Genomic DNA, 23,874 nt, shown 5'->3' with positions numbered 1-23,874 from the left:
GTCAGAAACAAACAATCAAGATTTCTGGCTCTCACAGACCTGTAACTTCTTCTTTAAGAGTCTCCTCTTTCCTCCACTCATTACCTGTAGTAATGGCACCTGTTTAAACTTGTTATCAGTATAAAAAGACACCTGTGCAAACCCTCAAACAGTCTGACTCCAAACTCCACTATGGTGAAGACCAAAGAGCTGTCAAAGGACACCAGAAACAAAATTGTAGCCCTGCACCAGGCTGGGAAGACTGAATCTGCAATAGCCAACCAGCTTGGAGTGAAGAAATCAACAGTGGGAGCAATAATTAGAAAATGGAAGACATACAAGACCACTGATAATCTCCCTCGATCTGGGGCTCCACGCAAAATCCCACCCCGTGGGGTCAGAATGATCACAAGAACGGTGAGGAAAAATCCCAGAACCACGCGGGGGGACCTAGTGAATGAACTGCAGAGAGCTGGGACCAATGTAACAAGGCCTACCATAAGTAACACACTACGCCACCATGGACTCAGATCCTGCAGTGCCAGACGTGTCCCACTGCTTAAGCCAGTACATGTCCGGGCCCGTCTGAAGTTTGCTAGAGAGCATTTGGATGATCCAGAGGAGTTTTGGGAGAATGTCCTATGGTCTGATGAAACCAAACTGGAACTGTTTGGTAGAAACACAACTTGTCGTGTTTGGAGGAAAAAGAATACTGAGTTGCATCCATCAAACACCATACCTACTGTAAAGCATGGTGGTGGAAACATCATGCTTTGGGGCTGTTTCTCTGCAAAGGGGCCAGGACGACTGATCCGGGTACATGAAAGAATGAATGGGGTCATGTATCGTGAGATTTTGAGTGCAAACCTCCTTCCATCAGCAAGGGCATTGAAGATGAAACGTGGCTGGGTCTTTCAACATGACAATGATCCAAAGCACACCGCCAGGGCAACGAAGGAGTGGCTTCGGAAGAAGCATTTCAAGGTCCTGGAGTGGCCTAGCCAGTCTCCAGATCTCAACCCTATAGAAAACCTTTGGAGGGAGTTGAAAGTCCGTGTTGCCAAGCGAAAAGCCAAAAACATCAGTGCTCTAGAGGAGATCTGCATGGAGGAATGGGCCAACATACCAACAACAGTGTGTGGCAACCTTGTGAAGACTTACAGAAAACGTTTGACCTCTGTCATTGCCAACAAAGGATATATTACAAAGTATTGAGATGAAATTTTGTTTTTGACCAAATATTTTCCACCATAGCATGCAAATAAAATGTTAAAAAAACAGGTTGCCCAGTTCCTTCTGAATATATATATGTGTGTATATATATACACATATACACAGTGCCTTGCGAAACTATTCGGCCCCCTGGCACTTTTCCCACATATCATGCTTTAAATCATTTTGCATCCAAATCCGGCTTTAAACTTCTCCACCACAGTATCACGGACCTGCCTGTTGTGTTCCTTGGTCTTCATGATGCTCTCTGTGCTTCAAACAGAACCCTGAGACTATCACAGAGCAGGTGCATTTATACGCAGACTTGATTACACACAGGTGGATTATATTTATCATCATTAGGCATTTAGGACAACATTGGATCATTCAGAGATCCACAATGAACTTCTGCACTGAGTTTGCTGCACTGAAAGTAAAGGGGCCGAATAATATTGCACCCCCCACTTTTCAGTTTTTAAATTTCCACAAAAATTTCAAATAACCAATAAATTTAGTTTAACTCACAATTGTGTTCCACTTGTTGTTGATTCTTCACCTAAAATTTACATTTGGTATCTTTATGTTTGAAGCATGGTATGTGGGAAAAGGTTGAAAAGTTCCAGGGGGCCGAATACTTTCACAAGGCACTGTATACATATACACACACACTGCTCAAAAAAATAAAGGAAACACTAAAATCCCACATCCTAGATATCACTGAATGAAATACTACAGTTGTAAATCGTTACTCATTACATAGTGGAATGTGTTGAGAACAATAAAATCTAATTATGATCAACGTAAATCACAACTAATATCCCACGGAGGTCTGGAGTTGGAATGATGCTCAAAATCAAAGTGGAAAATGAAGATACAGGCTGATCCAACTTCAGTGGAAATGCCTCAAGACAAGGAAATGATGCTCAGTAGTGTGTGTGGCCTCCACGTGCTTGTATGACCTCCCTACAACACCTGGGCACGCTCCTGAGGGATCTCCTCCCAGACCTGGACTAAACCATCCGCCAACTCCTGGACAGTCTGTGGTGCAATGTGACATTGGTGGATGGTGCGAGACATGATGTCCCAGATGTGCTCAATTGGATTCAGGTCTGAGGAACGGGCGGGCCGGTCCATAGCTTCAATGCCTTCATTGAGTGCTGACACACTCCAGCCACATGAGGTCTAGCATTGTCCTGCATTAGGAGGAACCCAGGGCCAACCGCACCAGCATATGGTCTCACAAGGGGTCTGATGATCTCATCCTGGTACCTAATGGCAGTCAGGCTACCTCTGGCAAGCACATGGAGGGCTGTGCGGCCCTCCAAAGAAATGCCACCCCACAAAATTAATGACCCACTGCAAACCGGTCATGCTGAAGGATGTTGCAGGCAGCAGATCGCTCTCCACAGCATCTCCAGACTCTGTCACATCTGTCACATGTGCTCAGTGTGAACCTGCTTTCATCTGTGAAGAGCACAGGGCGCCAGTGGTGAATTTGCCAATCCTGGTGTTCTGTGGCAAATGCCAAGCGTCCTGCACGGTGTTGGGCTGTGAGCACAACCCCCATCTGTGGATCTCGGGCACTCAGACCATCCTCATGGAGTCGGTTTCTAACCGTTTGTGCAGACACATGCACATTTGTGGCCTGCTGGAGGTCATTTTGCAGGGCTCTGGCAGTGCTCCTCCTGTTCCTCCTTGCACAAAGGCTGATGTAGCGGTCCTGCTGCTGGGTTGTTGCCCTCCTACGGCCCCCTCCACATCTCCTGGAGTACTGGCCTGTCTCCTGGTAGCGCCTCCAGCCTCTGGACACTACGCTGACAGACATAGAAAATCTTCTTTCCACAGCTCGCATTGATGTGCCATCCTGGATGGGCTGCACTACCTGAGCCACTTGTGTGGGTTGTAGAGTCCGTCTCATGCTTCCATGAGTGTGAAAGCACAACCAACATTCAAAAGTGACCAAAACATCAGCCAGAAAGCATTGGTACTGAGATGTGGTTTGTGGTCCCCACCTGCAGAACCACTCCTTTATTGAGGGTGTCTTGATAATTGCCAATAATTTCCATCTGTTGTCTATTCCGTTTGCACAACAGTATGTGAAATTGATTGTCAAACAGTGTTGCTTCCTAACTGGACGGTTTGATTTCACAGAAGTTTGATTTACGGTACTTGGAGATATATTCTGTTGTTTAAGTGTTCCCTTTATTTTTTTGAGCAGCGTATATATAAAAACAGCATATAGCCGACTCATCGCTGGAATCAGGGTCTTTGTCTTTACATCATGCAGATCTCAGACTAGATGCCAAAACCTGGTGACCAATTCCTATTAAAGGTGTGAAAAATATTTTAGGGACTGAATCAATTTAGCAGAAAGATTTGCAGTCAAGACAAAATAAGGGGATCAATATGGGGTCTGAATACATTTTTGGGCCCTGGTCTAGTATTTTATTACTTTTGGAGTCTTATTTTTTTGTGGGTTTGGATGAAATCATGACCAGTTTATGAATTTATTAACTTTTAGGGTCCGGTCAGTGGTTTGATATTTAGGTCTCAAGTGAAGTTTTGGAACTTGATCTTGGGTCTTGTCACGATTCACACCGTGACCGTCACCCCTACGTCACGGATTGAGGTGACAATAGGCCAACAGACGGTTATCACATGTGCAGGGGGGCTTATCTTAGTTATCCCTCCACTCCACGATGTGATGAAAAAACCACACACAAGGCTATTGACCTCTTAGTTTACAGCAGGGGCTTATTTTAGGTATCCCACTGCTTTTCTATATACCACGAACTGCAGGGATTTATGTATATCCCGCTTACAGTTCCACTTAACACTTGCAGCTCTCTGGCGCCCCCCTTACTCTCAGGTCAGATTAGGTACTGCACCTAGGGTAATTAGTCGCCAGAAAGGATGCCTGCTATGTACTGGCTATTGGGCATGCTGCAGCGACGCGATAAACTACTCCCACTTAGGCAGGAACAATGATTATCAACGCTGCAGTCGCTACAGCAGCACCCCAAAAGCCTGCACATGGTATCGCCGCCACCAGCTTCGATTAAACGGGTCCGAAGCTAACCCAACACAACAGTAGCGTATTTTCCCTTCAAGAGACTTAGGGTACGGTTTAGAACAGGAGAAATAATAATAATAATAATAATAATAATAATTTTTATTTATATAGCGCCAACATATTCCGCAGCGCTTTACAAATTATAGAGGGGACTTGTACATACAATAGACATTACAGCATAACAGAAATACAGTTCAAAACAGATACCAAGAGGAGTGAGGGCCCTGCTCGTAAGCTTACAAACTATGAGGAAAAGGGGAGACACGAGAGGTGGATGGTAACAATTGCTATAGTTATTCGGACCAGCCATAGTGTAAGGCTTGGGTGTTCATGTAAAGCTGCATGAACCAGTTAATTAATTTTTTTTTTTTTTTTTAATATAGGCCACACAGGGATCGTTAGGTTAATGCATTGAGGCGGTAGGCCAGTCTGAACAAATGAGTTTTTAGGGCACGCTTAAAACTGTGGGGATTGGGGATTAATCGTATTATCCTAGGTAGTGCATTCCAAAGAATCGGCGCAGAAAGAACTAGTATTAAATAATATACCCCATCAAAAGTTTCAGGCAGTGTTTTATCAAAATATTTTACAAAGATGTTACAAATGAGATAATTGCAAATATGTACAAGGGTAATTATGAAATAAACAGGGATTAAATGAGAAAAGGTAACACTCACATGTTCAAAGCATGGCAGGCAACCATACGTCCCAGCTCATTGGACGTGCTGCTGGCTTCAGGAGGAGAGCAGAAGTCAAGAAGAAGTGACTCCTCAGAGCCTGCCAGACACTTAAAACCTTAAGGCTGTGACATCACAGAAAGGCTGTCTTATCCAGACCCTCCTCTCTCTACCTTCTGAGTAAACTTTAAACTATTTTCTCTAATTTCTATAACTTCGCTACAAAACATGTCATAGTCATAACAAACCCAGCATTCATCTCGGATTAACGTGGGCATTCTAATGAGATCAAATATGTCCTATCTGGGATACATATTTACAGAGAAATCCCTACTTTTTTACCAGATGGAGTTAGAAGCCCGTGCTTAGAGTGTTAGATAGATCCTCCGATGGACTCTAAGAATATATATTTTCGTATTCTTAACTTAAAATGTTTGCCTAATATCTTACAAAAACCAAACAAAGGACTTTCATGAATTTCTAGAAGTTTCTAGTTCACTTATAGCTGGACAAGAGCTTACACGGCAGGAAATGCCGGTCGTAAAATACCGTGGCTCTCCTAAAACCCCCACACTCTCTGAGAAGGAAAGCTAAACTCTGAAGTAATGGGAAGGGGAAAAAGAGGGGGGTTTTACAGCGACCATGTGTTTCTCAGTACCATGGTTAGGAGTGCAGAATTCCCTCAGCTATGGTGCTAAAAGGCAGAGAAACTACTACTGATATTATAGAGTTTCCTCACACCTCCCCCTTTTGGTGTGCGCTAGGGAGGCAGAACCCCACGGTATGCCTCCATGGGCACCTCAGTAGGTTCACCCTGGCGGCACAGTCCATCTGCATTCCCATGCTCTTTGCCCGTTTTGTGTTCAATGGTGAAGTCAAACTGCTGAAGGGCAAGGCTCCAGCGTAGCAACCTGCTGTTGGTTCCACACATGGCGTTTAGCCAGCGCAGAGGGTCGTGGTCGGTCACCACAGTGAAGGGGCGACCGTACAAGTAGGGCTGCAAGCGCTGCAGGGCCCAGACTATGGCCAGGCACTCCTTCTCGATGGTGGAGTAGGCCACTTCCCTCGGCAAAAGCTTCCGGCTCAGGTATAACACGGGGTGCTCTTGGTCCTCCGAGTCAACCTGGCTGAGCACAGCACCAAGGCCAAACTCGCTGGCGTCGGTCTGCACCAAGAACGGTCGACTGCTGTCGACTGCTTTCAACACAGGGGCGTTGCACAGTGCGGTTTTCAACGCCTGGAAGGCCCCCTCACAGCCATCTGTCCAGTTGACAATGTGAGGTAGCTTCTTCCTGGTGAGGTCCGTCAAAGGTTTTGCCAGGCTACTATAGTGTTGTACAAAGCGCCTATAGTACCCTGCAGTGCCCAAGAAAGACATCACCTGTTTCTTGGTCACGTGAGTGGGCCAGTTCACGATCGCGCCCACTTTCTCCGGCTCTGGCTTCAGGGTGTTCCCGCCTACCCGGTGCCCCAGGTAGTGAACCTCCCTCATGCCCATCTGGCACTTTCCTGGCTTGATAGTCAGTCCTGCTTGGTGAATTCGCCTGAGCACCTCCTCGAGATGCTGCAGGTGTTCCTCCCAGGAGGAACTGAAGATGGCAATGTCATCCAAGTACGCCACGGCGTACTTCTCCAGTCCCTGAAGCAGGAGGTTGACCATCCGCTGGAAAGTGGCAAGGGCATTCTTCATGCCGAAGGGCATGACCGTGGACTCGTACAGTCCAAAAGGTGTGATAAAGGCGGACTTCTCCTGCGCCTCGGGGCTCAGGGTAATCTGCCAGTATCCTCGACTCAGATCCATTATTGTTAGGTAATTTGCGCCAGCTAACTTATCCAGCAGCTCCTCGATGCGCGGCATTGGGTGCGCGTCGGAGGCTGTGATGGCGTTGAGCCCCCTGTAGTCCACGCAGAAACGGGTGGTCCGGTCCTTCTTTGGCACGAGAACTACAGATGATGCCCACGTGCTCTTTGACCATCGAATCACCCCCAGCTGTAACATCTCATCGATCTCTTGGCGCATAATCTGCTGCACCTGGTCAGAGATTCGATAAGGTGTTCGCCGTAGTGGGGCGTGATTCCCGGTGTCCACCTCGTGGACTGCTAACTGAGTCCTCCCAGGTCGGTTGGAGAACACGACCCGGAAGGGTTCCAGTGTGGTTTGCAACTGCAACCGCTGTGGTTCAGTTAACGAGGCGCTTACCTCCACGTCCTCGATGGACCCATTGGCCTTGGCTTGGGCCAGCATGTCCAGGAGGGTGTCTTCCTCCCCGTCTTCGGGCAAGCTGCAGACCGGTAGGACGAAAGGTTCACGTTCGTGATGAGCCTTCATCATGTTGACGTGAAAGGCCTTTCGCCTACCCCGAGCGTGGTCAAGCGTGACCACGTACGTGACCGGGTTGAGCTGTTGGTGGACGACGTACGGGCCCTCCCAGGCTGCCTGAAGCTTATCCGTTGGTACGGGGACCAGCACCCACACCTTTTGACCCACGTGGTAGGTCCGCTCCCGGGCGTTCTGGTTGTACCAGTGCTTCTGGTCAGCCTGAGCCTGCGTCATGTTATGCACCAACTGCGTCAAGGTCTGCATCTTGTCACGGAAGCGCATGACATACTCCACTATGGACACTTCAGAAGGGTTCGGCTCCTCTTCCCAGGATTCTCTTACTAACCCAAGGGGTCCCCGGACTCGCCTGCCGTACAGGAGCTTGAAGGGGGAGAACCCCGTCGAGGCCTGCGGAACCTCTCGTAAGCGAACAGCAGGTGTGGGAGGTACCGCTCCCAGTCGCGCCCTTGAGTCTCAACCAGCATGCGTAACATCTGTTTGAGGGTACCATTGAAGCGTTCACACAAGCCATTGGTCTGTGGGTGATACGCACTCGATACCGGGTGCTTCACCTGCATTCTCTTACAGAGAGCCTCCATTAGGCGAGACATAAATTGGGTCCCTTGATCAGTAAGCATTTCCCTGGAAAATCCTACACGTGAAAAGATAGCCAACAGGGCATCCGCCACCTTATCTGCCCTAGTTGACGACAGAGCTACTGCCTCTGGGTAACGGGTAGCATAGTCTACCACAGTAAGGATGTATCGCTTTCCAGAGCTGCTGGGGACGGACAGCGGGCCCACAATGTCCACTGCGATCCTCTGGAAAGGCTCCTCTATCACTGGCAAAGGGATCAGGGGAGCCTTAAGAGCAGGCCCCGCCTTCCCCACTCTTTGACAAGTGATACAGGAGCGGCAGTAGTTAGACCCATCTGTCCCCATCTTAGGCCAATAGAAGTGTTGAGACAGCCGGGCCTTAGTTTTGCTGATCCCCAAGTGTCCAGCTAGCGGGATCTCATGGGCAATCCGCAACAACTCACCCCGGAATTGCTGCGGGACGACCAGCTGTCTTTCCCTCAACCACTCCTTTTCTGATTCTCCGGGTACGGTCTCCCGGTATAACATTCCTCGTTCCCAGAACACCTTCTCCTTATCAGCCTCGGAGAAGTGCGTCCCGGCAAGTTGTCTCAAACTCTCTAGGCTCGCATCTGTGTGCAGAGCGGCCTGAAACTCCTGGCTAGGGGAAGCCAGAAGCGACGTCAGGGTCCCTTCCCCACGGGAACCCTCTTGGACCTGCTCTGGGTCCACCTCTGGTTCAGTCACAGTGATGACTGAGGAGGGCCTGGAAGGCTGACAGTTATCTGCGTTCCGGGCACTCTGACTGCGGGTGACAGCAGCTACGTAGGCTGTCTCCCCGGGGGTTTCTACAGTCCCATCAGCCGGCGTGGCTATGGGCTCTACCTCCCCATCCACCCCCAACACTCCAGGGGCAGTGCTACTTATGGGCCAGTTACCTTCCTCGGTGGCACTGGTCACCTTCATGGCATCACCTTCCTCACGGTTCCCATGCATCTCCCCATTTCCTGTAGCACCGACACTTGCCCCTGTTAGGGGTTCCTCAGCCGTCTCACTCCGCAGAGCGACGTGGCTGGGAACACCTGTACCTATGGACACATTAACCTTCACAGAAAAATCATTATCAGGTTCAGCTGGCACAGGTACCACATTTTCACCATCAATCCTAGGAAAAAAATGGTTATTAGATGCATCATTACAAGATAAAGCATGGTCAGGTAACACGTGCGATTTCCCATCATCATCATCATCATCATCATCATCATCATCATCATCATCATCATCATCATCATCATCAGGGTTAACGTTACCCTTATAAGTAGATTGGGGAGGGGTGTCAGGGACGTAGTATGCAACCAACCTCCCCAAATCTGTCCCCAACAAAACATCAGTGGGCAAATTATCAGACAGCCCCACTTCCTTCACCCCGCTCCCAGCACCCCAATCAATAAAAACCCGGGCCATCGGTAAGGGACAGCTGATGCCCCCAATCCCACTGACCGTTAGGGTTTTCCCTGGAATGATTTCTTCAGGGGCCGCCAGGTCGGGTCGGATGAGGGTTCGTTCAGCCCCAGTGTCCTTGAGGCCTGTAGCAACATGGCCTCCCACAGTGACGTGCTGTACGTTGTCACACACCCTCCCAACCACACCACCCACCAAAAGAACTGCTGCATTAGGCCCTGGGGCCTTGGCTGGGGTGTTCTTCTGCTTGGTTGGGCAGGAGGGACTGAGATGACCAGTCTGATTGCAGGTGTAACACTTGCGAGGTTCGGTGGTAGGTCTGGTGCTGTTGGCCACGGGGCCAGGACCTCTGGTGTGTTGGCTGGCAGGGATACTGGCGTTGGTTGCAGGCTTACCCCCTCTCCAGCTGGTGGTGACTGGCTTCCGCACTTCCGATCTACGGTTGGCCTCATAGGCATCGTCAATCTGCGCTGCTTTCGTCACGTCTTTGGGTTCTCTGTCCATCACGAACTGTCGCACCTCAGCTGGGCAAAGATGAAAGAACTGGTCTTTGATCATCAGGTCTCGCAGCTGTGGAAAGGTGGTCACTGACAGTCCTTGGGTCCACTGGTCAAAGTGGGTCCCCAGTCCGTGCACCACATCACTGTAACTGTCGTGAGGGCCACGTTGGAGGGTCCGGAACTTTCTACGGTACACCTCGGGAGTAAGCTGGTACTTTGCTATCAGGGCCTGCTTGATGGCCTCATAGTCTCCATCTTGTTCTTGAGGGAGGGCAGCAAACGCCTCCAGAGCTTTGCCTCTCAGCCCTGGTGTCAGGTATCGTGCCCATTCATCTGTAGGCAGCCGGTACTGTCTGCAGGCTTTCTCAAAGGCCCGCAGAAACGTGTCCAAGTCTCCGTCCTTCTCCATTACAGGGAAGTGATCGGGCCGGGGCTTAGGTATCTGAGCGCTGCTGGGCTCACGGTTGGTCTGGGACGACCCCTGCATTTTCAGTTGGGCTAACTGCAGCTGGTACTCCCGCTTCGCTTGCCGCTCGGCTCGCTGGGCCTGGGCCTCTCGCTCAGCTCGGGCCTCTCTCTCAGCTCGGGCCTCTCTCTCAGCTTGCTGGGCCTGGGCCTCCTGCCGGTATTGCTGAATCAGCTGCCGACGTCCCTCATGGTCGTCAGTGGGGAATTCTTTCAGGGCCGCCTGCAGGTGGGGGTCCAATTCGCCCGGATTGCTAACAGGGCCAGCATTCAGTGGTTGGACCTCTGCTGCAGCACCACGTTCACTGGTGCTGGCTTCTGCGGCCTCTGAGCTCTGAGAGCGGTCTAGAGCGGCTTCCCATTGCACCAGATCTGCGACCAGTTGGGCTTTGTTTTTGCTTGCAAAGTCAATGTGCTGTGTCTTGCATAAGGCAATAAGGGTGTCTTTGGTCTGCTGCTCATAAAAGGTTTCTCCCAGCACAACCATGGTTGCCAAATAAAAGATAGGACAGAAAAACGAAGAGAAGGGGATAATTACCAGTACGCAATTGTCTCAAGACTAATAAAACACTGAGTTCGTTCTCCAAACTTATTTGCGCAGAGTCCTCGCGAGAACTTTCTGCAAGTTTTTAGTGACGAGAACTTTCTGCAAGTTTTTAGTGAGAGGAATGATTACTCAAACCAAATCACTAATGCTCTAAGATATCGTGCCGCCTTGCCACCAATTTGTCACGATTCACACCGTGACCGTCACCCCTACGTCACGGATTGAGGTGACGTTAGGCCAACAGACGGCTATCACATGTGCAGGGGGGCTTATCTTAGTTATCCCTCCACTCCACGATGTGATGAAAAAACCACACACAAGACTATTGACCTCTTAGTTTACAGCAGGGGCTTATTTTAGGTATCCCACTGCTTTTCTATGTACCACGAACTGCAGGGATTTATGTATATCCCGCTTACAGTTCCACTTAACACTTGCAGCTCTCTGGCGCCCCCCTTACTCTCAGGTCAGATTAGGTACTGCACCTAGGGTAATTAGTCGCCAGACAGGCTGCCTGCTATGTACTGGCTATTGGGCACGCTGCAGCGACGCGATAAACTACTCCCACTTAGGCAGGAACAATAATTATCAACGCTGCAGTCGCTACAGCAGCACCCCAAAAGCCTGCACACGGTATCTCCGCCACCAGCTTCGATTAAACGGGTCCGAAGCTAACCCAACACAACAGTAGCGTATTTTCCCTTCAAGAGACTTAGGGTACGGTTTAGAACAGGAGAAAGAACTAGTATTAAATAATATACCCCATCAAAAGTTTCAGGCAGTGTTTTATCAAAATATTTTACAAAGATGTTACAAATGAGACAATTGCAAATATGTACAAGGGTAATTATGAAATAAACAGGGATTAAATGAGAAAAGGTAACACTCACATGTTCAAAGCATGGCAGGCAACCATACGTCCCAGCTCATTGGACGTGCTGCTGGCTTCAGGAGGAGAGCAGAAGTCAAGAAGAAGTGACTCCTCAGAGCCTGCCAGACACTTAAAACCTTAAGGCTGTGACATCACAGAAAGGCTGGCTTATCCAGACCCTCCTCTCTCTACCTTCTGAGTAAACTTTAAACTATTTTCTCTAATTTCTATAACTTCGCTACAAAACATGTCATAGTCATAACAAACCCAGCATTTATCTCGGATTAACGTGGGCATTCTAATGAGATCAAATATGTCCTATCTGGGATACATATTTACAGAGAAATCCCTACTTTTTTACCAGATGGAGTTAGAAGCCCGTGCTTAGAGTGTTAGATAGATCCTCCGATGGACTCTAAGAATATATATTTTCGTATTCTTAACTTAAAATGTTTGCCTAATATCTTACAAAAACCAAACAAAGGACTTTCATGAATTTCTAGAAGTTTCTAGTTCACTTATAGCTGGACAAGAGCTTACACGGCAGGAAATGCCGGTCGTAAATACCGTGGCTCTCCTAAAACCCCCACACTCTCTGAGAAGGAAAGCTAAACTCTGAAGTAATGGGAAGGGGAAAAAGAGTGGGGTTTTACAGCGACCATGTGTTTCTCAGCACCATGGTTAGGAGTGCAGAATTCCCTCAGCTATGGTGCTAAAAGGCAGAGAAACTACTACTGATATTATACAGTTTCCTCACAGGTCTGAATTGAATTAGCGGTTGGGTATTGGCCAAAAAGGACACATGGGATGCAGTCAGTGGTCTAAATTAATGAAAGGGTATGAAGTAATGTGGTATTCAGATCAGGGGTCTGAATGAATTTAGAAGGGGGACCTGATTCATTTTGAGAGGCTGGTTTTGGGTCTGAAATATTTGTCTGGGCTTAGTCCTTTTCTAACGTCTAAATCAATCTTGTACACCGCTTTCAGGTCTGATAACCTTGGGCACCGGTTTGGGGTCTTATTAACCTTGGGCAACAGTTTAGGGTCTGATAAATCTTGGGCGTGTGGCTTGGGGTCTGAAATAATTTATGGGTGTAGTTCTAGGTCTCACTTTTAGCTTTATTCTCTTGGGTCGGATTGGTTCTGGGTTCTAGCTTACCAGCAGTTTTTTCTTTAGAGTATGAGATACTAGCTGAAGAGCCCGGCGTTGCCCGGGTATAGTAACTAACTGTGGTTAGTTATAACAAATTATAATGATTATATTGCACATAAAAACATTTCACATCATATGTTCAACACTACAGATTTTCATTCTCCCCCTCACTCCTCTCATTCTCCCCCTCACTCCTCTCACTTTCCCCTCACACCAGTCATTTTCCCCTCACTCCTCTCATTTTCCCCGTCACTCCTCTCATTTTTCCCCTCACATCTCTCATTCTCCCCCTCACTCCTCTCATTCTCCCCCCTCACACCTGTCATTTTCCCTTCACTCCACTATTTTCCCCCTCACTCCTCATTTTCCCCTCACTCCTCTCATTTCCCCCTCACATCTTTCATTCTCCCCCTCACTTTCCCCCTCACACCAGTCATTTTCCCCCTCACTCCTCATTTTCCCCCTCACTCCTCTCATTTTCCCCCTCACACCAGTCATTTTCCCACTCACTCCTCTCATTTACCCCTCATTCCTCTCATTTTCCCCCTCATTCCTCTCATTTTCCCCTCACACCTGTCATTTTCCCCCTCACACCTGTCATTTTCCCTTCACTCCACTATTTTCCCCTCACGCCTCTCATTTTCCCCCTCATTCCTCTCATTTTCCCCCTCACATCTCTCATTTTCCCCCTCACACCTGTCATTTTCCCTTCACTCCACTATTTTCCTCTCACTCCTCTCATTTTCCCCTCACACATGCACAGCAACTTCCTGTCATGTGTAATCCGTGAGGCTCCTCCCTTTCCCTTGATGTCATGCCTCACAGGAGCAACTCCATTCTAGACAACACGGAGTTAGAATGTGGCCTGTCCCTGCCGTGCACCGATATTCGGCGGCGGCCGTGATTGTAGCTCACAGCAGCTGGAACGTCGCAGCCGGTGAGTTTTGCAGGTTGGCTTTCGAGGTGAATGTGTCTCTGCCCGTGTGCGCTAACAGCATTGGCCGTGTGGAGGGAGTGTAGCTATGGGCGGGGCTATGTGGAGTGGGCGTGGTTTGATATATACACACACAAATACACTCAGCTTTATATATATATATAATATAGATTGCTTTTTACTTGATGTAGGCTGCTGTCATATCTGTCCGCCATTCTCTACACTGCAGTCATGCGAAAGATCACAGTATGTAAATGCAGAGACAGGGGACTGTTTTAGACATAGGAATAAATGACTTAAAGTGACGATAAAGTTGAAACACCATTCCTCGATATGGTGACACTGTACCACACAGGGCGTTGCCAAGTTTGAAGGGAACCTCTGCAAGATCTGAGGTTTTTGGTGATCTCACCGGAGCATCCTAATGATTTATAATGGGCTCTCCGGCAGCCAAGTACATCCGCCGGCTACCACCTTGCCTATGAGATACCCTCAGAGACGGACATTAAAGATCTGAGCGTATAGGGTGACAGTGGGGGGCTTATAGGATCAGTGATGAAGATGAGCCCCAATTACGTGTTGGGGCCCCCCTCATTGCGCGGCCGTATGGGACGGATTATATTGAATCCTTATCACACTAGAGCCGTGATTGAGCGCAGGGAGGCGGCGTCGGAGTGCGAGCACCCATCAGATCAAATTACTGTACTAATTGCCTCTAAAACAGCGAGGATTACCAGGAGCCGCGTCCGACCGTTATCTCTGCCCCTTATTACAGGATTACAGGCTCAGAGCACAGATAAATGAAAAATAAACATTGTGACGGGGGAGACGAGGCCACTATTATATAAGAGGGTCCGAGTGAAGACTGACATGGACAGGTGACCTCAGATCACGAATGAATTCCAACATGCCACCATCCTCTGCACCAGCGCAACACCGCCAGACATGGAGCGATCCATCACTGCAGGTGACCCCAAAAATGAAAACAACAAGGACACGCTGACCGGGACCTCATGGCATGACACCATTACTAATACTGCCGAATACTGCAATACACCAAGAGTACAGCTGTACAACACCGAACCAACACTGATACCAAGAGTGCCGAATACTGCAATACACCAAGAGTACAGCTGTACAACACCGAACCAACACTGATACCAAGAGTGCCGAATACTGCAATACACCAAGAGCACTGCTGTACAACACCGAACCAACACTGATACCAAGAGTGCCGAATACTGCAATACACCAAGAGTACAGCTGTACAACACCGAACCAACACTGATACCAAGAGTGCCGAATACTGCGATACACCAAGAGTACTGCTATACAACACCAAACCAACACTGTTACCAAGAGTGCCAAACACTGCGATACACCAAGAGTATTGCAGTACAACACCGAACCAACACTGTTACCAAGAGTGCCGAATACTGCGATACACCAAGAGTACTGCTGTATAACACTGAACCAAAAATGTTACCAGGAGTGCGGAATACTGCAATATACCAAGAGTACTGCTGTACAACACCGAATCAACACTGTTACCAAGAGTGCCAAATACTACAATACACCAAGAGCACTGAAGTACAACACCGAACCAAAAATGTTACCAAGAGTGCCGAATACTGCAATACACCAAGAGCACTGCAGTACAACACCAAACCAACACTGTTACCAAGAGTGCCGAATACTGCGATACACCAAGAGTACTGCAGTACAACACCGAACCAACACTGTTACCAAGAGTGCCAAACACTGCGATACACCAAGAGTACTGCTGTACAACACCGAACCAACACTGTTACCAAGAGTGCCAAACACTGCGATACACCAAGAGTACTGCTATACAACACCAAACCAACACTGTTACCAAGAGTGCCAAACACTGCGATACACCAAGAGTACTGCTGTACAACACCGAACCAAGATTGTTACCAAGAGTGCGGAATACTTCAATACACCAAGAGTGCTGCTGTACAACACCGAACCAACACTGTTACCAAGAGTGCCAAACACTGCGATACACCAAGAGTACTGCTATACAACACCAAACCAACACTGTTATCAAGAGTGCCAAACACTGCGATACACCAAGAGTACTGCTATACAACACCAAACCAACACTGTTACCAAGAGTGCCAAACACTGCGATACACCAAGAGTACTGCTGTACAACACCGAACCAAGATTGTTACCAAGAGTGCGGAATACTTCAATACACCAAGAGTGCTGCTGTACAACACCGAACCAATACTGTTACCAAGAGTGCCAAACACTGCGATATACCAAGAGTACTGCAGTACAACACCGAACCAACACTGTTACCAAGAGTGCCGAACACTGCAAGACACCAAGAGCACTGCTGTACAACACCGAACCAACACTGTTACCAAGAGTGCCGAATACTGCAATACACCAAGAGTACTGCTATACAACACCGAACCAACACTGTTACCAAGAGTGCCAAACACTGCGATATACCAAGAGTACTGCTGTACAACACCGAACCAACACTGTTACCAAGAGTGCCGAACACTGCAATACACCAAGAGTACAGCTGTACAACTCCGAACCAACACTGTTACCAAGAGTGCCGAACACTGCAAGACACCAAGAGCACTGCTGTACAACATCGAACGAAGACTGTGACCGAGAGTACCGAATACTGCAATACACCAAGAGTACTGCTGTACCACACCGAACCAACACTGTTACCAAGAGTGCCGTATACTGCGGTACACCAAGAGCACTGCTGTACAACACTGAACCAACACTGTTACCAAGAGTGCCGAACACTGCAATACACCAAGAGTACAGCTGTACAACACCGAAACAACACTGTTACCAAGAGTGCCGAATACTGCAATACACCTAGAGTACTGCTGTACAACATCGAACGAAGACTGTGACCAAGAGTGCCGAATACTGCAATACACGAAGAGTACTGCTGTACAACACCGAACCAACACTTACCAAGAGTGCCGAATACTGCAATACACCAAGAGTACTGCTGTACAACACCGAACCAACACTTACCAAGAGTGCCGAATACTGCAATACACCAAGAGTACTGCTGTACAACACCGAACCAACACTTACCAAGAGTGCCGAATACTGCAATACACCAAGAGTACTGTTATACAACACCGAACCAACACTGTTACCAAGAGTACTGCTGTACAACACCGAACCAACACTGTTTCCAATAGTGCCATATACTGTGATACACCAAGAGTAATGCTGTACATCACCGAACCAAGACTGTTACCAAGAGTGCCGAACACTGCAATACACCAAGAGTATATAATACAATAAAATGATGCATCTAAGTGCAAACAGGTGTGCGCTTGATAATACCCTCTAAAATATCAATAGCTCCAATAGGTGGTGGAAATAGACCGTAGTTGCTCTATATATATATACCACAAAGGTAGTTATAGATATCCGTAGTGGATATGTAGGATTACAACATAGAAGTTCCTACCTTCAAAGGAAGGACTGTAATGAATAAAGAGTCTGTGATGAATAAAATCCTTCTCGTGCTGCCGCTGTATTTTCAGGAGGCTCCAGGTACAGAGCGCCGTAATAAAGTCCACATAGGTGGCTACCCCGGCCGGTAGCAGCCACCTAAAACGAGCCTTCGGGTTGGAGCGGGGTCCCGGAACAACAGACGCCGCGCGGTGCAGGAGCGGTGAGTCTAAGTGAACCGAAGGACCTGTGTGACGTGCGCAGTCACGTGACCGTTCCCAGAGCCCGAGAGTGAGTACGGAACGATGTGAGGGTCAATCTACCAACGCGTTTCTGAGACTGCTGTCTCCTTCTTCAGGGTTAACCCTTACCCCGTACTCTTCCTCTTTATATAGTATCTCCTGGCAAAGTCCCATTATTGAAATCGAAAAAGTTCAGAGCCGATATTCAAGCCTCTAGGTGCAATAGTGTCTAGGACAAAGATCCACTTTGTTTCGGCTCTGGACATAGCTTTGATGTAATCGCCTCCTCTCCAGTGGCGTACTACTTTCGCTATACCTGACACTTTCATCTGATGTGTCCTCCCTTCATGATGTTCAATAAAATGCTGAGACAGTGGGTGACCCATAAATTTATTTTTGATATTACGGATATGTTCCCCTATTCTGGTTTTCAACGGTCGTTTTGTCCTCCCTACGTATAATTTTCCACACGGACATTCTATGATGTATATTACTCCGGAGGTTGTGCACGTCACAAAGTCCTTAATTGGGAATTCTCTGTCCCCTTTTCTGATGTTTGTGCATTTCTGTGTAATGGTTTGATTGCATATATTACATTTGTGACATGGAAAAAAATCCTTTCAATTTAGTGTGGAAAATGGAGGACTGTATAAAAGACGGTTTATTTTGAATAGTTGGTGCAATCAAATTCCCCAAATTTTGGGACTTTTTATATATAAACCGGGGTTTTTCCGTAATCACGTCTCCCAGTATCTTGTCACTTTTTAAAATGTGCCAATGTTTCCTAACAATTTTACGTAAAATATTAGAGTTAGTATTATATTTAGTAATAATAGGAACGCAATCTGTGTTTTCTGCAATTTTTTGGGGGGCGGGATGAATAAGTTCCTCTCTTGTTCTGGAGAGGGCCATATCTCTCGACTTCTCCAACATGTTCATATCATACCCTTTCTCTAAGAATTTATTTGTTAATTTAGATGCCTCCATATTGAAATCCTGGGATCTCGAACAATTACGATGAATCCTGATGTACTGGCTTTTAGGAATATTGAGAAGCCAGTTTGGCAAGTGACAACTGTCCAGCGGGATGTAACTATTTGTGTCCGTTGGTTTACTGAAAGTGCATGTTTGGATTTTATGGTCCTCAATAAAAATTCTTAAGTCTAAAAAATGAATATTTGTGGTACTGGTGGTGGAGGTGAAATTTAAAAAATATGAATTTTTATTAATATCCTTTAAAAACTGGTTAAGAGAATCCCACCCACCAGACCAAATAAAAATGACATCATCTATAAACCGCACGCGAACCTGGTCCTCTGGTGGCGTTTTATAGATGATGTCATTTTTATTTGGTCTGGTGGGTGGGATTCTCTTAACCAGTTTTTAAAGGATATTAATAAAAATTCATATTTTTTAAATTTCACCTCCACCACCAGTACCACAAATATTCATTTTTTAGACTTAAGAATTTTTATTGAGGACCATAAAATCCAAACATGCACTTTCAGTAAACCAACGGACACAAATAGTTACATCCCGCTGGACAGTTGTCACTTGCCAAACTGGCTTCTTAATATTCCTAAAAGCCAGTACATCAGGATTCATCGTAATTGTTCGAGATCCCAGGATTTCAATATGGAGGCATCTAAATTAACAAATAAATTCTTGGAGAAAGGGTATGATATGAACATGTTGGAGAAGTCGAGAGATATGGCCCTCTCCAGAACAAGAGAGGAACTTATTCATCCCGCCCCCAAAAAAATTGCAGAAAACACAGATTGCGTTCCTATTATTACTAAATATAATACTAACTCTAATATTTTACGTAAAATTGTTAGGAAACATTGGCACATTTTAAAAAGTGACAAGATACTGGGAGACGTGATTACGGAAAAACCCCGGTTTATATATAAAAAGTCCCAAAATTTGGGGAATTTGATTGCACCAACTATTCAAAATAAACAGTCTTTTATACAGTCCTCCATTTTCCACACTAAATTGAAAGGATTTTTTTCCATGTCACAAATGTAATATATGCAATCAAACCATTACACAGAAATGCACAAACATCAGAAAAGGGGACAGAGAATTCCCAATTAAGGACTTTGTGACGTGCACAACCTCCGGAGTAATATACATCATAGAATGTCCGTGTGGAAAATTATACGTAGGGAGGACAAAACGACCGTTGAAAACCAGAATAGGGGAACATATCCGTAATATCAAAAATAAATTTATGGGTCACCCACTGTCTCAGCATTTTATTGAACATCATGAAGGGAGGACACATCAGATGAAAGTGTCAGGTATAGCGAAAGTAGTACGCCACTGGAGAGGAGGCGATTACATCAAAGCTATGTCCAGAGCCGAAACAAAGTGGATCTTTGTCCTAGACACTATTGCACCTAGAGGCTTGAATATCGGCTCTGAACTTTTTGGATTTCAATAATGGGACTTTGCCACGAGAAACTATATAAGGAGGAAGAGTACGGGGTAAGGGTTAACCCTGAAGAAGGAGACAGCAGTCTCAGAAACGCGTTGGTAGATTGACCCTCACATCGTTCCGTACTCACTCTCGGGCTCTGGGAACGGTCACGTGACTGCGCACGTCACACAGGTCCTTCGGTTCACTTAGACTCACCGCTCCTGCACCGCGCGGCGTCTGTTGTTCCGGGACCCCGCTCCAACCCGAAGGCTCGTTTTAGGTGGCTGCTACCGGCCGGGGTAGCCACCTATGTGGACTTTATTACGGCGCTCTGTACCTGGAGCCTCCTGAAAATACAGCGGCAGCACGAGAAGGATTTTATTCATCACAGACTCTTTATTCATTACAGTCCTTCCTTTGAAGGTAGGAACTTCTATGTTGTAATCCTACATATCCACTACGGATATCTATAACTACCTTTGTGGTATATATATATAGAGCAACTACGGTCTATTTCCACCACCTATTGGAGCTATTGATATTTTAGAGGCTATTATCAAGCGCACACCTGTTTGCACTTAGGTGCATCATTTTATTGTATTATTTACTTTCTTACCAACCTAGTGTGGAGGTTGGTTTGGTATTGCAGCAAGGATTTATAGCCTTTCCCCTCCTTTTTCTTACATTTTGCGCCACCATTTGTATTTACTTTTATTTGTAATACACCAAGAGTACTGCTGTAGAACACCGAACCAACACTGTTACCAAGAGTGCCGAATACTGCAATACACCAAGAGTACTGCAGTACAACACCGAACCAACAATTACCAAGAGTGCCGAATACTGCGATACACCAAGAATACTGCTGTACAACACCGAACCAACACTGTTACCAAGAGTGCCGTATACTGCAATACACCAAGAGTACTGCTATACAACACCGAACTAACACTGTTACCAAGAGTGCCGTATACTGCAATACACCAAGAGTACTGCTGTAGAACACCGAACCAACACTGTTACCAAGAGTGCCGTATACTGCAATACACCAAGAGTACTGCTATACAACACCGAACCAACACTGTTACCAAGAGTGCCGAATACTGCAATACACCAAGAGTACTGCTGTACAACACCGAACCAACACTGTTACCAAGAGTGCCGAATACTGCAATACACCAAAAGTACTGCTGTACAACACCGAACCAACAATTACCAAGAGTGCCGAATACTGCGATACACCAAGAATACTGCTGTACAACACCGAACCAACACTGTTACCAAGAGTGCCGTATACTGCAATACACCAAGAGTACTGCTGTAGAACACCGAACCAACACTGTTACCAAGAGTGCCGTATACTGCAATACACCAAGAGTACTGCTGTAGAACACCGAACCAACACTGTTACCAAGAGTGCCGTATACTGCAATACACCAAGAGTACTGCAGTACAACACCGAACCAACACTGTTACCAAGAGTGCCGTATACTGCAATACACCAAGAGTACTACAGTACAACACCGAACCAACACTGTTACCAAGAGTGCCGAATACTGCAATACACCAAGAATACTGCTGTACAACACCGAACCAACACTGTTACCAAGAGTGCCGTATACTGCAATACACCAAGAGTACTGCTATACAACACCGAACCAACACTGTTACCAAGAGTGCCGTATACTGCAATACACCAAGAGTACTGCTGTAGAACACCGAACCAACACTGTTACCAAGAGTGCCGAATACTGCAATACACCAAGAGTACTGCTGTACAACACCGAACCAACAATTACCAAGAGTGCCGAATACTGCGATACACCAAGAATACTGCTGTACAACACCGAACCAACACTGTTACCAAGAGTGCCGTATACTGCAATACACCAAGAGTACTGCTGTAGAACACCGAACCAACACTGTTACCAAGAGTGCCGTATACTGCAATACACCAAGAGTACTACTGTAGAACACCGAACCAACACTGTTACCAAGAGTGCCGTATACTGCAATACACCAAGAGTACTGCAGTACAACACCGAACCAACACTGTTACCAAGAGTGCCGTATACTGCAATACACCAAGAGTACTGCAGTACAACACCGAACCAACACTGTTACCAAGAGTGCCGTATACTGCAATACACCAAGAGTGCTGCTATACAACACCGAACCAACAGTTTCCAAGAGTGCCGAATACTGCAATACACCAAGAGTACTGCTGTACAACACCGAACCAACAGTTTCCAAGAGTGCCGAATACTGCAATACACCAAGAGTAACATAGTAACATAGTTAGTAAGGCCGAAAAAAGACATTTGTCCATCCAGTTCAGCCTATATTCCATCATAATAAATACCCAGATCTACGTCCTTCTACAGAACCTAATAATTGTATGATACAATATTGTTCTGCTCCAGGAAGACATCCAGGCCTCTCTTGAACCCCTCGACTGAGTTCGCCATCACCACCTCCTCAGGCAAGCAATTCCAGATTCTCACTGCCCTAACAGTAAAGAATCCTCTTCTATGTTGGTGGAAAAACCTTCTCTCCTCCAGACGCAAAGAATGCCCCCTTGTGCCCGTCACCTTCCTTGGTATAAACAGATCCTCAGCGAGATATTTGTATTGTCCCCTTATATACTTATACATGGTTATTAGATCGCCCCTCAGTCGTCTTTTTTCTAGACTAAATAATCCTAATTTCGCTAATCTATCTGGGTATTGTAGTTCTCCTATCCCCTTTATTAATTTTGTTGCCCTCCTTTGTACTCTCTCTAGTTCCATTATATCCTTCCTGAGCACCGGTGCCCAAAACTGGACACAGTACTCCATGTGCGGTCTAACTAGGGATTTGTACAGAGGCAGTATAATGCTCTCATCATGTGTATCCAGACCTCTTTTAATGCACCCCATGATCCTGTTTGCCTTGGCAGCTGCTGCCTGGCACTGGCTGCTCCAGGTAAGTTTATCATTAACTAGGATCCCCAAGTCCTTCTCCCTGTCAGATTTACCCAGTGGTTTCCCGTTCAGTGTGTAATGGTGATATTGATTCCCTCTTCCCATGTGTATAACCTTACATTTATCATTGTTAAACCTCATCTGCCACCTTTCAGCCCAAGTTTCCAACTTATCCAGATCCATCTGTAGCAGAATACTATCTTCTCTTGTATTAACTGCTTTACATAGTTTTGTATCATCTGCAAATATCGATATTTTACTGTGTAAACCTTCTACCAGATCATTAATGAATATGTTGAAGAGAACAGGTCCCAATACTGACCCCTGCGGTACCCCACTGGTCACAGCGACCCAGTTAGAGACTATACCATTTATAACCACCCTCTGCTTTCTATCACTAAGCCAGTTACTAACCCATTTACACACATTTTCCCCCAGACCAAGCATTCTCATTTTGTGTACCAACCTCTTGTGCGGCACGGTATCAAACGCTTTGGAAAAATCGAGATATACCACGTCCAATGACTCACCGTGGTCCAGTCTATAGCTTACCTCTTCATAAAAACTGATTAGATTGGTTTGACAGGAGCGATTTCTCATAAACCCATGCTGATATGGAGTTAAACAGTTATTCTCATTGAGATAATCCAGAATAACATCCCTCAGAAACCCTTCAAATATTTTACCAACAATAGAGGTTAGACTTACTGGTCTATAATTTCCAGGTTCACTTTTAGAGCCCTTTTTGAATATTGGCACCACATTTGCTATGCGCCAGTCCTGCGGAACAGACCCTGTCGCTATAGAGTCACTAAAAATAAGAAATAATGGTTTATCTATTACATTACTTAGTTCTCTTAGTACTCGTGGGTGTATGCCATCCGGACCCGGAGATTTATCTATTTTAATCTTATTTAGCCGGTTTCGCACCTCTTCTTGGGTTAGATTGGTGACCCTTAATATAGGGTTTTCATTGTGTCTTGGGATTTCACCTAGCATTTCA

General features: G+C 46.5%; 2 protein-coding genes across 2 annotated transcripts in view; both read right to left on the bottom strand.

Annotated features, from left to right (window-relative positions):
- The window catches only part of SFXN5 (sideroflexin 5), a 345,747-nt gene that overhangs the window by 199,584 nt on the left and 122,289 nt on the right, over positions 1–23,874 (bottom strand). The gene's annotated exons all lie outside the window — the stretch shown is intronic.
- LOC138658391 (uncharacterized) lies at positions 9,178–10,206 on the bottom strand (the record flags this gene model as incomplete). Its single annotated transcript, XM_069745834.1, has 1 exon — positions 9,178–10,206. A coding segment is annotated over exon 1 (1,029 nt), but the record flags the coding sequence as incomplete, so codon positions are not given.

The sequence above is a fragment of the Ranitomeya imitator genome, chromosome 1 (assembly GCF_032444005.1).
Source record: "Ranitomeya imitator isolate aRanImi1 chromosome 1, aRanImi1.pri, whole genome shotgun sequence".
In the NCBI taxonomy this organism is placed as follows: Eukaryota; Metazoa; Chordata; class Amphibia; order Anura; family Dendrobatidae; genus Ranitomeya; species Ranitomeya imitator.
Note: the sequence above shows the minus strand (reverse complement) of the source record. Positions and strands in the feature narration are given on the sequence as shown.